General features: G+C 44.3%; 1 protein-coding gene across 6 annotated transcripts in view; it reads left to right on the plus strand.

Annotated features, from left to right (window-relative positions):
• LOC137384190 (WW domain-binding protein 2-like) overlaps positions 1–18,834 on the plus strand; it is a 118,444-nt gene that overhangs the window by 62,142 nt on the left and 37,468 nt on the right. For all 6 annotated transcript variants that reach the window (XR_010977538.1, XM_068057832.1, XM_068057834.1 and 3 more), the window contains exons 4-6: positions 8,305–8,397; positions 11,245–11,382; positions 13,462–13,581. Coding sequence is in view for 5 of the 6 variants with exons in the window: in XM_068057832.1 (XP_067913933.1) it covers positions 8,305–8,397; positions 11,245–11,382; positions 13,462–13,581 (351 nt within the window). In the remaining variant the exon portion in view is untranslated. The remainder of the gene's footprint in view (positions 1–8,304; positions 8,398–11,244; positions 11,383–13,461; positions 13,582–18,834) is intronic.

Consider the following 18,834-nt stretch of genomic DNA (forward strand, 5'->3'; position numbering starts at 1 on the left):
GCCTCTGACCTGCTCTTGTAGCCACGGTATTTATATGGCTACTCCAGTTCAATTTCTGGTCAATGGTAACCCCTAGGGTGTTGATAGTGGGGGATTCAGTGCCATTGAATGTCAAGGGGAGATGGTTAGATTCTCTCTTGTTGGAGATGATCATTGCCTGGCATTTGTGTGGCGTGAATGTTACTTGCCACTTATCAGTCCAAGCCTGGATATTGTCCAGATCTTGCTGCATTTCTACACGGACTGCTTCAGTATCTGAGGAGTCACAGCAGAAGGTGGAATTTGAATTTGATTAATAAATCTGGAATTGAAAAGCTAGTCTAATGATGGCCATGAAACCATTGTCGATTGTTGTTAAAAACCCATCTGGTTCACTAATGTCCTTTAGGGAAAGAAATCCGCTGTCCTTACCTGGTCTGGCCTACATGTGACTCCAGACCCACAGCAATGTGGTTGACTCTTAAATGCTCTCTGAAATGGCCTAGCAAGCCACTCAGTTGTCAAGGGCAATTAGGGATGGGCAGTAAATGCTGGCCTGGCCAGCGATGCCCATATCCCATGAATGAATAAAAAAAAAAAATTCTAGATTTGTCAAACAGGATTTCCCTTTATTAAAACTATGTTGACTTGTTCTAAACATACTGTGCTTTTCTAAGTGCATTGTTCCATACGAACATACGAATTAGGAGCAGGAGTAGGCCCCTCGAGCCTGCTCCACCATTCAGTAAGTTCATGGCTGAACTGATTTACTCCACATTTCCACCTACCCCTAATAATCTTCCACCCCCTTGCTTATCAAGAATCTTTCTATAGATCCATCCTTAAGACTTCCTTAATAGATTCCAGTATTTTTCCGGCAACTGATGTTGGGCTAATTGGCCTGTAGTTCTTTATTTTCTCTCACACTACTTTTCAAGAAAGGAGGGAGTAACATTTGCCAACTTCCAATCTGTTGGGACTGTTCCCAAATCTAAGGAATTTTGGAAAACCATAACTAGTGTATCCACTATATCTGCAGCTATCCCTTAGAACTGTAGGATATAGTCCCAGGTATTTGTCAGATTTTAGTTCCTTAAGTTTCTGCAATACTTTTTTCTCTATGAATTTCCTTAATTTCTTTTTTTTAGCCCCTAGGTTACTGACCATTTCTGGTATGGAACTTGCGTCTTCTACTTTGAAGACGGACTCAAAATAGTTGTTCATTTGCCTCTGCCATTTCCTCTTTCTGCATGATGATTTCTCCTGTCTCTGCTTCCAAGGGACCAATGTTTACTTTAGCTACTCTTCCTTCTGATGTACCTAAAAGCTCTTGCAATCTGTTTTTTATATTACTGGCTAGTTTACTCTTGTATTTTTTCCTTTAATCAACTTTTTGGTGGCCCTTTGGTTTCTAAAACACTCCCAATCCTCACACTTGCTACTCCCTTTTTTCTGTAACATTGTAAGCCTTTTCTTTTAATCTAATACTATCCTTAACTTCCTGAGTGAGCCACGGATGGGTCTTTCCTTTGAAATAAAACTCTGCCTGAATGTATTTTTGTTGAACATTTTGAATTGTTTCTTTAAAAATTTACCACTATACCTTTTTGTCCTATTTACCCAATTTACTTTAGCCAGTTCTCCCCTCATGCCTATGTAATTGGCTTTAAGTTTAAGATTCTTGTTTGTGATTGGAGCATATCACTTTCAAACTTAACCTGGAATTCAGTTGTATTATGATCACTGTTTTCCAGTGGATCTTTTACTATGACATTGCTTATTAACCCTACTTCATTAAGCAATACTAGATCTAAGATAGCTTTATCCCTAGTTGGCTCCACAACATATTGCTCCAAGAAATGGTCCTAAAAATATTCTACAAACTCATATTCTGGACCACTCCTGCCAATTTAATTGTCCCCATTCTATATGAAGATTAAAGTCCTCCACAATTATTACATTGCCTTTGTTACAAGCTCCAATAATTTCTTCTTTAATGCCCTGACAGTATAACTACTGTTAGGGGGCCTGTAAACTACATCCACCAGTGTTATCTGATTCTTGCTATTTCTTATTTCCACCTGTACTGGATTCTACTCCATGATCATCTGAGGCCAGATCCTTTCTCACTAATTCCCTTATGTCATCCTTTACCATCAGTGCTACCCCTCCTCCTTTGCTATTCTGTATATCTTTCTGAAATATTGTGTACCCTGGAATATTTATTTCCCAACCTTTGATAACCATGTTTCTGTAATGTCAATTAGATCTAAATCATGTACCTCTATTTGTATGATTAGTTCATCTATCTTATTGCAGATGCTTCATGCATTCAGATATAGAACCTTTAATTTCATTTTTTTTTTTTTTGCTTCCATTCCCTTCAAGACCTTATTTGCCGATGTACTCTTTCTAGTAAACTGTCCCTTCCTCTCCTATTCGGCTTTTCTTTACCCACAGTGCTATACTGTTGCAATGCCTTGGCTTTTCTCTTTGGATTTCTAAATCTCACCTCTCCTGAACCCTCCTTTCCCCCCCCCACCTTTTTTAAAGAGGAAAGATAGATTCTAGAGATTCCAGAGGTAACGGTGTGGGAGAAGAATGAGAAGCCATTGCAGGAGATTCTCTTGCTATGACTGGATAAATAAGAATTTAAACAGTTTCAGGCAATTCCACTCACTGCACGACGAGGAGAGACATAGGAGGACGATTCTGTGGTCAACTGTGTCGAAGGCTTTAGGGAAGGATAAGGAGGGATAGTACAGCATGGTTTCAGTTGGAGGATGTCATTTGTGATGCTAGTTAGTGCTGTCCTGATGCTGTGGTCAGGGAATAAACCTGATCGGAGAGATTCAAACATGGGAGTTGCAGAAGAGGTGGGCATGGATTTAGGAGGTGATAACACAATCAAGGATGGGGTAATGGCTGTTTTGAAAAGGAGACTGAACCTGAGGAAAAGGTACCAATTCTAATGTCAGCTAGCATAGCATCTTGGAAAGGAAGTTTGATGGTCAGTAGTTTAATGGGAATGGTGTCCAAGAAGTGTATCTGCTAGATAAGATGAGTTCAGAGAAACCAAGGGGAGATAAAATCATAAAATGATACAGCACAGGACAAGGCCATTTGCTCTTTCCAGTCTGCACTGGCTCTTTCACCGAGCAATCCCATTAGTCCCACTCCCCTGCTCTTTCCCCATATTCCTGCAAATGTTTCTCCAAGTATTCGTTCAGCTCCCTTTTTTTTTTTTGAAGGCTACTGTTGAATCTATATCCACCACCCTATCGGGTAGTACATTCCAAATCCTAATGACTTGTTCATAAAGTTTTTTTTTCCTCATGTCGTTGTTGGTTATTTTGCCAATTATCTTAAATCTCTGCCTCCTGGTTATTGACACTTCAACCATTAAGAACAGTTTCTCTTTTATTTGCTGTATTTAAACCCTTCATGATTTTAAGTGCTTCTATCAAATCTCCTTGTAGCCTTCTCTGCTCTAAGAACAACCTCCGCTTCTCCAGTCTAACTGTGTAACAGTAGTCCCTCATTGCTGAAACCATTTGCATAAACCTCTTGTGTATCCACGCCAAAGCCTTCTCATCCTTCTGAAAGTGTGGTGCCCAAGACTGGACACACTACTCCAGCTGAGGCTGAACTAATGTTTATTGAAAGGTTTAGCGTAACTTCCTTTTTTTTTTGTACCCTGTGCCTTTATTTATAAAACTCAGGATCCCATATGCTTCATTAACTGCTTTGTTAACCTGTCCTATCCCTTTCAAAGATTTATGCACAAACCCCCCCACCCAGGTCCCTCTCCTCTCAACCTCTTTTAAAATTGTACCATTTAGCCTCCTTACTACAAAAAAATGCATTGAATTTCAACGGTCGTGTGCCTGCCCTTTCCACCAGCCTGTCTCCGTCCTTTTTTGAAGTCTATTACTGTCTTCACCTTTTAATATACTTTCAAATTTGTGTCATGTGCAGGTTTTGAAATTGTACCCCTTATCCTCAAGTCCAAGTCATTAATGTGTATCAAACAGCAGTGGTCCTAGTACTGAACCTTGGGGAACTCCACTGTATACCTCCCTGCAGTCTGAAAAACAGCCAATCACAACTCTCTGTTTTCTATCTCAACCAATTTTGTATCCATGCTGCTACTGTACCTTTTTTTAATCCCATGGGCATCCATTTTTCTAACCAGCCTAATTTTGTGGCACTTTATCAAATACCTTTAAAATCCATATACACATCGACTGCACTGTCCTCCTCCACTTTCTCTGTTAACACAAAATCATCCGTCATTTTAGTCAAACATGATTTTTCCCTTCACAAAACTGAGCTGGCTCTCTTTGTCCCTGCTTGTTCGATTATTGCTTCTAAAACCTTCCTCACCACTGACGTTAAACTGACTGGCCTGTAATTACCAGCTTTATCCTACTCCCCTGTTCAACAGGGGAGAAACATTTACAATCCTCCAGTCATCTGGTACCACCCCTGTATCTCAGGAGGATTGGAAGATTGTGACCAGCACCTCTACAGTTTCTGCCTGTACTTCGCTCAGCAATCATCACCCCTTGACATTCAATGGCATTACCATTGCTGAATCCTCCACTATCAACATCCTAGGGGCTACCATTGACCAGAAACTGAACTGGAGTAGCCATATAAATAAAAGCAAAATACTGCGGATGCTGGAAATCTGAAACAAAAACAAGAAATGCTGGAATCACTCAGCAGGTCTGGCAGCATCTGTGGAAAGAGAAGCAGAGTTAATGTTTCGGGTCAGTGACCCTTCTTCGGAACTGACAAATATTAGAAAAGTCACAGATTATAAGCAAGAGAGGTGGGGGTGGGGCAAGAGATAACAAAGGAGAAGGTGCAGATTGGACCAGGCCACATAGCTGACCAAAAGGTCACGGAGCAAAGGCAAACAATATGTTAATGGTGTGTTGAAAGACAAAGCATTAGTATAGATTAGGTGTAAATACACTGAATATTGAACAGCAGCAAGTGCAAAGCTGAAAAAAAACAGTGGGTAAGCAAACTAAACAAACTAAGATGAAATGAAATAAATGCAAAAAAAGATTGTAAAAAAGAATGTTTTTAAAAAAAAAAAGGAAGAAAAATAACTAAAAATGAAAGTAAAATGGGGGGCTGTCATGCTCTGAAATGATTGAACTCAATGTTCAGTCCGGCAGGCTGTAGTGTGCCTAATCAGTAGATGAGATGCTGTTCCTCGAGCTTGCGTTGATGTTCACTGGAACACTGCAGCAATCCCAGGACAGAGATGTGAGCATGAGAGCAGGGGGGAGTGTTGAAATGGCAAGCAACCGGAAGCTCAGGGTCCTGCTTGCGGACTGAGCGGAGATGTTCCGCAAAGCGGTCACCCAGTCTGCGCTTGGTCTCCCCAATGTAGAGGAGACCACACTGCGAGCAGCGAATACAGTATACTACATTGAAAGAAGTACAAGTAAATCGCTGCTTCACCTGAAAGGAGTGTTTGGGGCCTGGGATAGTGAGGAGAGAGGAGGAAAATAGGCAGGTATTACACCTCCTGCGATTGCAGGGGAAGGTGCCCTGGGACGGGGACGAGGTGGTGGGGGTAATGGAGGAGTGGACCAGGGTGTCGCGGAGGGAACGATCCCTTCGGAATGCTGACGGGAAGGGAGGGGAAGATGCGACTGGTAGTGGCATCACGCTGGAGGTGGCGAAAATGGCGGAGGATGATCCTTTGGATATGGAGGCTGGTGGGATGAAAAATGAGGACAAGGGGAATCCTGTCACGGTTCTGGGAGGGAGGGGAAGGGGTGAGGGTAGAGGTGCGGGGAATGGGTCGGACACGGTTGAGGGCCCTGTCAACCACAGTGGGGGGGAAATCCATCCACCACCACCTTCCTTCGCCTGGCTGAACTTGTTCTCACATTGAACAACCTCTCCTTCAACTCCACGCACTTCCTTCAGGTAAAAGGTGTCGCTATGGGTACCCGCATGGGTCCTAGTTATGCCTGTCTTTTTGTGGGATATGTCGAGCATTCTTTGTTCCAGTCCTACTCAGGCCCCCTCCCCCAACCCGCCTCCTAACTCCCCAAAGCATGTCCACCATCTACAAGGCACAAGTCAGGAGTGTGATGGAATACTCTCTACTTGCCTGGATGGGTGCAGCTCCAACAACACTCAAGAAGCTTGACACTATCCAGGACAAAGCAGCCCACTTGATTGGCACCCCATCTGCAAACATTCACTCCCTTCTCCACCGACGCACAGTGGCAGCAGTGTGTACCATCTACAAGATGCACTGCAGCAATTCGCCAAGGCTCCTTAGACAGCACCTTCCAAACCTGCGACCTCTACCACCTAGAAGGACAAGGGCAGAAAATGCATGGGAAAACCACCACCTGCAAGTTTCCCCTCCAAGTCACACACCATCCTGACTTGGAACTGTATCGCCATTTCTTCACTGTCGCTGGGTCAAAATCTTGGAACTCCCTTCCTTACAGCACTGTGGGTGTACCTACCCCACATGGATTGCAGAGGTTCAAGAAGGCAGCTGACCACCACCTTCTCAAGGGCAGTTAGGGATGGGCAATAAATGCTGGCCTGGCCAGTGACACCCACATCCCATGAATGAATAATTTTTTTTGGGTGCATCACATCCAGATGGGATGATTTATCCACTTTAAGTACTTCTGGCCTTTCTGGTAGATACTCTTTATTTTTATTTAATCCAATATCCCGACAACCTCCTTGTCTACCATCGCTTTGGCATAGTTGTCGTCTTTGATTCAAAGTACTCATTTAGTACTTTCGCCATACCTTCTGCCTCCACCAATAGATCTTCATTTTGGACCCGAATCGGCCCCATTGCTCCTCTGACAACCCTTTACCATTAATATGCCTGTAGAAGACCTTTGGAGTTCCTTTTATGTTAATTGACAATCTATTCTTGTACTCTCTCACTACTTTTTTTTTATATTCAGTCTGATTCGCCCTTATCAAGCTGAAGTTTGTCATAAGTGCCCTTTTTCTGTTTCATCTAATGCCCTAACCTCAACATCCAGGAAGTTCTGACTTTGGTTGCTCTGCCTTTCTCCCATGTGGCATTGTAACTAGACTATACCCAAACCATCTCCGTTTCAAAGGTCATTCATTGCTCCATTACATTTCTGTATGCCAGTCTTTGATTCTAGTTTACCAGGCCAGTTCCTTTTATTCAATTAGCTCTCCAGTTACATATTTTTATTCTAAATTGCTCCTTGAACGTCTCCATTACTAATCTAAACCCATGATCTCCTATTCCTGAGATGCTCCTGGACCATGACAGTCTCCACTTGACCCACTTCATTCCCCATGACTAAATCCAGTAATGTGTTGTCCTTCCTCATTCAGCACTTACTGATCAAGAAAATACTCTCAGATGAGGAATTCCATTCAATATTGGGAAAACAGTAATTTCCTTGCAATCTGATCCTCTCTTGCCTTCCCATAATTTGATTCTTGCGAGTGGATTCCGGCTCTGAATTCTGGGTTGACCTCCAGGGGATACTTTAATCTGGGGGTGGGGGGGAAATGTGTGTCTCCCCTTCGTCGTATGGGTTATGGGAGCCCATAAAACTCTCCTGCCGCAGAGGACTAACCGCTCTATCAGCTGATGTATAGATGTCTGCGGCCATGATGTGTTCATATTGTGGCCTATCAGATTGTTAATTGGCCTGAAAATCCCTTGGAGAATGTTGAGTAATGGAAGGAAGGCTGTGAAAATACTGAACAACCACTTGCTATTATTGGGTTAATGCGATATTAAACTTCTAGTCAGGATTCAGTCCAATCCTGTTATCCAAGGCTAAAATTGTAAAAGTTACTGTAATCACATTGAAAAGAATTGTCACTATTGATTGTTCCTGTGGTGAAGGATTCAATTCCCAGTGTAGCCTTTTCATCTGACTGGGTAATTGGGGGTAGGTTAGCAGGGAGAGTCATTGATTAGATATTGTCAATAGACTCCATTGACACTTGGACAGGAGCGAAGGAGTTGATGAGAGGGTGGGGGTGAGGGATATGATGAGAAGGTGGGTTGGTGGAGGTGAGGAATAAGGTGAAGGGGGTGGGGGTGAAGAATAGGGTGGGTGGTTGGTGAGAGATATGGTGTGATGATCTCTGAAATAATGTCATGGTTTTTTTGGCCTTTCCTGTCCCTAAATTTACTTTTCTGGGAGTAAACATTTTATAAAGGCACAGAGTTTGCTTGAAACTTAGTCTGAGAGAATCAGAGCAGCTTTGAAGAATTCTTGTTTTTTCCCACCCCATTCTAACAGTTTCTTTTTTCTTCCTCAGGGGGATGGGAAGGTTCTGCAACATTTAAACTTACCTTCACCAGCGGAGGAGCCATTGAATTTGGACAGCTGATGTTACGGTCGGCGTCACAGGGTATGACTTCACTCACTTGCGCTGCAGGTTTCAGCATTGTCCCTCACAGCCGCACTCGCTCTCCATGCTTTTCCTTTGTTACGATCACATAGTGAGGGGTGTGAGTGGTTCCCACTGTTCAACTTCCACTTGACAGCAGCAAGTGTTTTTTGTTATTGGGGATTAACCCCTTTGTGTTTTATTTATCAAATAAACAATCAATGACAGGTTTTCTTGTAGGTTTAAAACAGAAAATTTAATTATTTATTGAGCAATATGCCTTGTCCCGAAATTGTCACAGCCACATCCACTCACTCATTCACTTGCACACGCGCGCGCACACAGGGTAAGTGGTTTTACATGAAGTAGGGTTTCGGGGTTCGCAGTAAACCTGTTGTTCTCTCGGAAGTCACGTTCTCGTTGGTTGCAGGCCTGAGGTGTTTGTAGATTTCTCTGTGGGTTGAAAGTTCAGTTTGAAGACAAGATCACGTCCAGTTCACTGCTGCACAAGTTTAAAAATGTAGAATTTACAGCAGGGCAGCTCCCTTCTGGCATGCTGGATTTTCACCCAGCTCTTAGCTCGACAAGCTTTTTGGTGATGCTTTCTAGGTCTCACATAGTCAATCAGATTCTGGTAGGAAACACTTTGGTCTCTCCCATGGTGATCACACAAAGGCCCAGGATGAGAATCCAATTATGATGTTTCCACTTCAAACCTTCTTTAGAATCTGTTCAATTCAGGAATGTTTCTGGATGGGTGTAATTGTCACTTCCCAGCCTGGTTAGGCATCCTTTGTTTATAACTGTGGCAGTGTTCAAATATGGCTTGGCCATGTGAGCCGCATGGAAGATGGCAGGATCCCCAAAGACACATTGTACAGCGAGCTCGCCACTGGTATCAGACCCACCGGCCGTCCATGTCTCCGTTATAAAGACGTCTGCAAACGCGACATGAAATCGTGTGACATTGATCACAAGTCGTGGGAGTCAGTTGCCAGCATTCGCCAGAGCTGGCGGGCAGCCATAAAGACAGGGCTAAATTGTGGCGAGTCGAAGAGACTTAGTAGTTGGCAGGAAAAAAGACAGAGGCGCAAGGGGAGAGCCAACTGTGCAACAGCCCCAACAAACAAATTTCTCTGCAGCACCTGTGGAAGAGCCTGTCACTCCAGAATTGGCCTTTATAGCCACTCCAGGCGCTGCTTCACAAACCACTGACCACCTCCAGGCGCGTATCCATTGTCTCTCGAGATAAGGAGGCCCAAAAGAAGTGTTCAAATAGACATGCCATCTTTTGCAGTATTGTCTATTTTTGTTTTAAAAAGGTAGTCAACTTTTATAACTCTTCAGCTTGAGTCTAATTTTTTTTCATCACATTTCTCATGTGCAACATCCTCCTTCAATATATTTTGTCCCATTATTTCCTAACGCTGCTAATTCTTGTTGGGGTATGGTTCCTGTTGGAAGGGTTGTTAGTCCAGATGCTTGGTGACGCAAACCATGCGGATGAGCTACCCATTAGGATAGTGCTTTCGCTGCACAGTCAGAAGCCTAACTCCACAGACTTGAGCATATAATTCAGGCTGACACTCCAAGATAATATTGAGGGTGCTGCGCTTTCAGATGAGACATTTATCCAAGGTCCCGTGCCCTCTCAGGTGACTGTAAAAGATCCCATGGCACTATTTTAAGAGCACGTGAATTTTCCCTGATCAATATTTATCACTCAACCCACATCACTAAAAACAGACTATCTGGTCATTTATCATATTGCTGTTTGTGGGACTGCATGTAAATTGGCTGCTATGTTTCCTATGTTACAACAGTAACTACAATTCATTTGGTTATAAAGTGTGTTGGGACATCCAAGGATCATGAAAGCTGCTCTATAAATGCAAGCTAGTTCTTGAGGGAGTTATCCCCTGGTAAGCTGCACTAAGGCAGTTTGAGCCCTAAGTCCATGATTTGCTCCATTAGAAAAGGGATACTGGAAAAAGAGGGATTTATAGATTTTAGTTCATGGTTGCTGATGAACCTGGAGCTTGTGTCCTGTCCAGTACCCATAACTGTTCATGTGCTGGGAGCTGAGGACAGTAAGCAGCTTCCCCTTTGGGCAATGCAGTCAGATTTGCTGGACTGAGATATAGGTCTGGGCCAACTGGTCCATGTCTGTGATGTAGCCCATTTCATGGATATTCCAAAGATAGGCTTCTATCAGCTCTGGGTGCATTCCACATCGACCACCAGCGACAGAACCTTTTGTATCCCTTCTTACCCCAACATTGGCTCCCAATCCATGAAATGTGCAAAATATCAAGATCTCATCACTGGGATACAGTACTGGTGAATATGGGTCTGTCACTGTATAACACTGGTACAGTACTGGTATGCAGCGTACCCTCATAATTCTTTTTGCAGTATGCAAGTGATATGTTTAAGTGTGCGGACCTATTTTTTTTTTTGCTTGGCCATGCAGGTGCAGTGACTTAAAGGGGCCCGTTTTTGTGCAACCTGCAAAGGAGCTTTTTGGTTGATGTGCATCCATGTAACTTAGAGGGAATATTGCTGGTGGGTACAGTCTGTCACTGTATAACACGGGGGTACAGTACTGGTGGGTGCAGGACTGTCATTGTACAACATTTGAGTGACTGTCTTATGATCAGATAAATGGGAGCTGTGCCATTTCACAATATTCTGTTTGTTGAAAGAAAGAGTTGAAAGTGGCTGTGGGCTCCAGATGCCAATCTCTTGAAAAGGACAGGATTCCCTGTGGAGTTTAACCCTGTTTGTTCAATCATCCAGAACATAATTTTTAGAATCAACCTTCAATCTTGTGAGTCAGGTATTTACTAAACTCTCATTCTTCTGCAGCCTCTAGGGGTGAAATCCCAGCTGGCAGACACGGCTGCACCTACTTCTCAAACAGTGCATCTGGAATGGCGTCATCCATGGGAGCACCAGTGTACCCTCCACCATGTGCAATCTTTGCTTACCCACCCCCACCTCCAGGTGAGTTCATCCTTTTTTTTTTTAAGGAAGATTGTTTTTCTGATCTGCCCTGTACTGGCAGGGGAGACTCTGTTTGCTCCATGTCAGGCTTGCCAACTTCCTTTTGATGCAGCTGTTGGATCAACTGTTAGTCAGTCTCCTTCCTTCTAAGGTTCACAACAGCACGCTATGAGTAATCACAAGACACTTGAAGGAAGGGGGGGATTTTTAAAACTGGGTTGGGAACCCAATGCCCAGATGATTTCCAGGTCCCAACCCTACGCTGCAGCTGCATTGTTAGCATGGCATAGTTGTCAAATGTAGATGCCCTAATTGGGCATAAGTCGAGCTCGGCACCCAATTAGTGGCAGAGTCTGCAGGAGGTTGGAGCAGCTGTGATGGGGCTTGCTGCTGCCTTGCTGATGACAGGTAGCTCCATGGAGAGCCCATGGAATAAAAAGGTGAAGCAGTGCTTCTAAAATAAAACAGAAGTCCTGTGCTGGTGCCAGCACTGATTTCTATGGGCCCAAAACATTTCATCTACTAAAGCTCCTGCCCACTGTGAGCCTGACAGCTGTGCAGTATTGTGTACCAGACCAGTTGGGCTCACTGGAATCCTAATTGAAAGTTGCTGTGTGGACCCTGACTGCTTAACCAGCTCCTTCATGAGCTTAATGGACTGTTAATTGGAGGTGAGCTGCTTCTGTTTTTTGCCCCCCCCAACACCCCACATTGAAGATTGTGGACTGCCCTGGAGGCATAAGGTACCAGGAGACCATCTCCAGGACTGATTTTCGAATTGCGGCTGCACCGGCTCCCGCCCCCATGGCCCTTGATGGAGTATCAGAAACAAGCTTTGTTCATGTACAGCATAGGTGATCAATCTAACTGTACAGAGTGAAGTTTGGGATCTCTATCTTTTGGAGCTCTTCATCTAGCTGTTGAAAACCATGCGCCTGTTTATATGCTTTATTTTACCTGCCTCAAGACCTTATGACTTATCTGTTCTTGAATCCTTTGAAAACAATTTATTTACATAAACAATCTTGGATGTTTACTCTATAGACACTTCCCTCAAACAAGATTTCCTGACCAATCTGTTCTTTGAAACTCTTGGAATAATTTTATTAAAAACTTCCTAAATATCCTGTGTACTATATTTAATGAATTATGGTTTATTACACTAGCCAGTAAAGTTGCACTTTAATCACTAATGACTGATGTCATTACTGTTAATCCTTGCTTAGGCATTACTTATAGATAATACTCAGACATTTTTGGAGAAGATGATAAGCCAGACTTTCCTCTGTGGCAACCCACTGCTATCCTGTTTATCATAGAAAGATACAAGAAATTTTTTTTTTTTTTTTTTAATTAACCCTCATCTTAGATATCCAGTGGCAGCCGACCCCACCAAATGAATACCAGCCAAGTGGCAGGGCTGAGACAGGGAATATCCCATGTCTCCCACCCCACACCTTGCTGCCCCTGAGACAGAGCTTATGGGGAGTCTTTTGCCTCTGGATATGTTTCCTTTCTATGTTTCCACCCCCTCCTTCACCCTCATTATCTCTCCTGCTTGAATATATCTAACACGTACTGCCTCCACTCCTTTGAACTGGGGAGGATGGAAGTTGACAGATTCCCATCGGTAATTATTAGCTTAACTCCACTTCTTGTGTGTGGACATAGTGAGCATGAGATTGGGCTCACTATGGCATCTATCATGGTTTAATAGCCTACTCTCCACACAAAACAGGCATTTGGATAAAATATTCACAATAGTGAAAATTCTTGGTCTCTGCTGTTTTTTTTCCCCCACCTTTTCCTTGTTTGGTTACAGTTTCATGGGAGCTGGATCTCATGAACCAGTCATTCTCAGGTGAACTTAATTGTTGAACATCAGGGTATTAGACCTTAGGGGAGGCATTCCAGCCAATCCTTATCCTGTCCTCATTCGATGCTAATGTACACACAAAGCCCAGCAGAAGTTGCTGGCTGGTGGTCAGGCCTCTATTGCTACTCCAGCTGAGATCAGACACTGTCCTGAGGTCTGTGTGTCTCTTAAGCCAAATTGCTTATCTATTCTCATTTTCACAGTTGGATTTTACCCTGGACCACCTCCCACAGAGGGTACAATGAACTATATGGCTCCTCCCCCTTATCCAGGGCCCATGACTCTTCCAGGAGGTGATGCACTACTGCCACAGACTCTAGAAGGTAAGTAAGCCCTTGAGGCCATTTGCACTCTAATGACTCTTTTCTGTGCACTAATTTTGAGGTGTGACTGAGCACTAACTGAACATGTCCCCAGGGGCCCCATCAGAAGTCCTCAGTTAGATGGAGGATGCCAAACATAACTTTTTTTAAAAATAAAAACAAAGTGCTGGAAATACTCAGCAGGTCTGGCAGCATCTGTGGAGAGAGAAGCAGAGTTGATGTTTCAGGTCAATGACCTTTCATCAGAACTGGCAAAGATTAGAAATGTGATCGGTTGTAAGCAAATAAAGTGGGGGTGGGGGACAAGCGAAGGTATGTGATAGGACAGAGAGCCAGAGAGATTAACTGACAAGCAGAGAGTAGGAATAAACGGATCATTTTTGCGTTGGCAGGCTGTGACCAGTGGGATACTGCAGGGATCAGTGCTTGTGTGGGGTGGGGGGGGGGGGGGGGCAGCCCAATATATATCAATGATTTGGATGTGGGGACCAAATGTAGTATTTCCAAGTTTGTGGATGACACCAAACTAGGTTGGAATATGAGTTGTGAGGAAGATGCAAAGCGGCTTCAAGGGGATTTGGACAGACGTAGTGAGTGGGCAAGAATGTGGCAGATGAAATCTAATGTGGAAAAATGTGACGTTATCCACTTTGGTAGGAGGAGCAGATGTGCAGAGTATTTGTGAAATGGTAAGAGATTAGAAACTGTAGATGTACAAAGTGACCTGGGTGTCCTTGCCAATAAGTCATTGAAAGCTAACATGTAAGTGCAGCAAGCAATTAAGAAGGCTAATGGTATAGAGTCAGAGAGGTATAGCACTGAAACAGGCCCTTCGGCCCACCGAGTCTGTGCTGACAATCAACCACCCGTTTATCCTAATCCTACATTAATCCCATATTCCCTACCACCTACCTACACTAGGGGCAATTTACAATGGCCTATCAACCTGCAAGTCTTTGGCTGTGGGAGGAAACCGGAGCACCTGGCGGAAACCCACGCAGTCACACAGGGAGAACTTGCAAACTCCACACAGGCAGTACCCAGAACTGAACCCAGGTCGCTGGAGCTGTGAGGCTGCGGTGCTAACCACTGCGTCACTCTGCCGCCCAAGGTATGTTGGCCTTTATCGCAAGAGGATTTGAGTACAGGAGTAGTGAAATTTTGCTTCAATTGTCTAGAACCTTGCTTAGACTGCACTTGGAATACTGTGTACAGTTTTGGTCCACTTACCTTGGGAAGGATATTATTGCCATAGAGGGAGTGCAATGAAGGTTCACCAGACTTGTTCCTGGGATGGCAGGACTGTCCTATGAAGAAAGATTGTGGAAACTGGGCCTGTATTCTCTGGAGTTTCAAAAAATGAGAGGTTTCAATGAGATCACCTATAAAATACTTAACGGGATAGACAGGGTAGATATAGCTAAGATGTTTCCCCTGGTTCGGGAGTCTAGGACCATGGGTCACAATTTCAAAATAAGGGGGAAGCCACTTAGAACAGATGAGGAGAAATTTCTTTATTCAGAGGGTTGTGAATCTTTGGAATTCTCTACCCCAGAGGGTAATCATTGAGTGAGTATGTTTAAAGCAGAGATTGACCAATATTTCTAAATACAAATGACATAAGGGGATTGTGTGTGGAGGGGGGGTGCTGGATAGTGGAAAGTCATTTAAGTGGATGATCAGCCATGATCATATTGAATGGCAGGGCAGGCTCGATGGGCTGAATGGCGTACTGCTGCTCCTGTGTTCCTACAAGGAGCTCATGGGGCAAAGGCAGAGTGTGCTAATGGTGTGGTGAAAGACAAAGCATTATTGCAGAGGGAGTATTAATGACCGAATAATGAGCAGCCCTAGCCAAAAGCACAAACATGAAAAAACCAGTAGGCAGGCACAGAAAAAAAGAGAACCCAATGAAACAAAAGGGGCCAGTCGTGCTCTGCAATTATTGAACTTAATGTTCAGTCTGGTAGGTTGTAGTGTGCCTAGTTGGAAAATGAGGTGCTATTCCTCAAGCTTGTGTTGATGTTCACTGGAACACTGCAGCAAGCCCAGGACAGAGATGTGGGCATGAGAGCAGGGGCGGGTGTTGAAATGGCGTTTGGTTTCCCCAATGTAGAAGAGACTGAATTGTGCGCAGTGAATACAGTATTCTAAATGGAAAGAAGTATAAGTAAATCGCTGCTTCACCTGAAAGGAGTATTTGGGGCCTTGGATAGTGAGGAGAGAGGAAGTAAAAGGGCAGGTATTGCACCTCCTGTGATTGCATGGGAAGATGCCGGGGGTAATGGAGTGGACTGGGGTGTCGCGAAGGGAATGATCCCTTCGGAATTGATCCCTTCAGAATTTTTTTTTATTCATTCATGGGATGTGGGCGTCACTGGCTATGCCAGCATTTATTGCCGATCCCTAATTGCCCTTGAGAAGGTGGTGGTGAGTTGCCTTTTTGACCCAGCGACAGTGAAGGAACGGCGATATAGTTCCAAGTCAGGATGGTGTGTGGCTTGGAGGGGAACTTGCAGGTGGTGATGTTCCCATGCATCTGCTGCTCTTCTTTGAGGTGGTAGAGGTCGCTGTCTAAGGAGCCTTGGTGCGTTGCTGCAGTGCATCTTGTAGATGATACATACTGCTGCCACTGTGCGTCGGTGGCGGAGGGAGTGAATGTTTGTGGATGGTGTGCCAATCAAGCGCGCTGCTTTGTCCTGGATGGTGTCGAGCTTCTTGAGTGTTGGAGCTGCACCCATCCAGGCAAGTGGAGAGTATTCCATCACACTGCTGACTTGTACCTTAGATTGTGGACAGGCTTTGGGGAGTCAGGAGGTGAGTTACTTGCCACAGGATTCCTAGCCTCTGACCTGCTCTTGTAGCCACGGTATTTATATGGCTACTCCAGTTCCATTTCTGGTCAATGGTAGCCCCTAGGATGTTAGTGGGGGATTCAGCGATGGTAATGCCATGAATGTCAAGGGGAGATGGTTAGATTCTCTCTTGTTGGAGATGGTCATTACCTGGCACTTGTGTGGCACGAATGTTACTTTCCACTTATCAGCCCAAGCCTGGATATTGTCCAGGTCTTGTTGCAGAATATTAGATTAGATTAGAGATACAGCACTGAAACAGGCCCTTCGGCCCACCGAGTCTGTGCCGAACATCAACCACCCATTTTATACTAATCCTACACTAATCCCATATTCCCAACAAACATCCCCACCTGTCCCTATATTTCCCTACCACCTACCTATACTAGTGACAATTTATAATGGCCAATTTACCTATCAACCTGCAAGTCTTTTGGCTTGTGGGAGGAAACCGGAGCACCCGGAGAAAACCCACGCAGACACAGGGAGAACTTGCAAACTCCACACAGGCAGTACCCGGAATCGAACCCGGGTCGCTGGAGCTGTGAGGCTGCGGTGCTAACCACTGCGCCACTGTGCCGCCCTCGCCACTGTGCCGCATTTCTACACTGACTACTTCAGTATTTGGGGAGTTGCGATTGGTGCTGAACATTGTGCAATCATCAGCGAACATCCCCACTTCTGACCTTATGATTGAAGGAAGGTCATTGATGAAGCAGCTGAAGATGGTCGGGCCCAGGACACTACCCTGAGGAACTCCTGCAGTGATGTCCTGGAGCTCAGATGATTGACCTCCAACAACCACAACCATCTTCCTTTTGCGCTAGGTATAACTCCAACCAGTGTACAGTTTTCCCCCTGATTCCCATTGACTGCAGTTTTTCTAGGGCTCCTTGATGCCATACTCTGTCAAATGATGCCTTGATGTCAAGGGCAGTCACTCACCTCACCTCTTGAGTTCAGCTCTTTTTTGTCCATGTTTGAACCAAGGCTGTAATGAGGTCAGGTGCCAAGTGGCCCTGTCGGAACCCAAACTGGGTATCACTGAGCAGGTTATTGCTGAGAAAGTGCTGCTTGATGATACCTTCCATCGCTTTACTGATTGAGAGTAGACTGATGGGGTGGTAGGTAATTGGCCGGGTTGGATTTGTCCTGCTTTTTGTGTCCAGGACAGACCTGAGCAATTTTCCACATTGCCGGGTAGATGCCAGTGTTGTAGCTATACTGGAACAGCTTGGCTAGGGGTGTGGCATGTTCTGGAGCACAGGTCTTCAGTACTATTGCTGGAATATTGTCAGGACCCATAGCCTTTGCAGTATCCAGTGCCTTCAATCGTTTCTTGATATCACGTGGAGTGAATCGAATTGGCTGAAGTCTGGCATCTGTGATGCTGGGGACTTCAGGAATTCTGACAGGGGAAGGGAAGATGTGTTTGGTGGAATGAGCACACTACAACCTACCAGACTGAACATTGAGTTCAATAATTTCAGAGCAGGACTGGTCCCTTTTTTTTCTTTTTCTTTTTCTGTTTCTTACCATGTGCCTGCCTGCTGGTTTGTTTCATGTTTGTGCTTTTGGTTAGGGATGCTCATTTATTCTGTCATTAACGCTCTCGCTCTTTGTGCACTAATGCTTTGTCTTTCACCACACCATTAGTGCACTCTCGTTGCCTTTGCCCCATGACTTCCTTGTCAGTTAGTCTCTCCTGCCCTCTGCTTCCCTTTTGTGCTTTTTACCCCACCCCCACTTTATTTGCTTAAAACCTATTACATTTCTAACCTTTGCCAGTTCTGATGAAGGGTCACTGACCTAAAATGTTAACTCTGCTTCTCTCTCCACAGATGCTGCCAGACCTGCTGAGCACTTTCTGTCTTTATTTCAAATTTCCAGAATCAGCAACATTTTGCTTTTATTTTTATAACTTTTTTTTAAAACTCCTCTTTCCTCCAGTTGTGGACTGGAGTCCCACTCCAAAGTCCCTATCTAGTACTGAGGGAGTGTTCTCTGTCCTTTTGGGTGAGATGTTAAACCTATGCCCTGGCAGCTGGAGGTTTTTTAAAAAGCAAAACATTTCCATGGGATAATTGGAAGAAAAGAGGGGAGTTTCTTCCCAGCGTCCTGGCCAATATTTATCCCTCAACCAACATCACTATAAAATGGCTTATCTGCTCATTATCTCATTGCTATTTGTGGGATCTTGCTGTGTGTGAATTGGCTGCCATATTTCCTTCATTACAACAGTGAGAATATTTCAAAAATAATGTAATTGGCTGTAAAGTGCTTTTGAGACATCCTGCATTCATTACAAGGTGCTATATAAATGCAAGTTCTCTCTTTCTTTCTCTCTCCTCTCTTTCTTTCTCTCTCCTCTCTTTCTTTCTCTCTCCTCTCTTTCTTT

This window comes from Heterodontus francisci, chromosome 26 (genome assembly GCF_036365525.1).
Source record: "Heterodontus francisci isolate sHetFra1 chromosome 26, sHetFra1.hap1, whole genome shotgun sequence".
In the NCBI taxonomy this organism is placed as follows: domain Eukaryota; kingdom Metazoa; phylum Chordata; class Chondrichthyes; order Heterodontiformes; family Heterodontidae; genus Heterodontus; species Heterodontus francisci.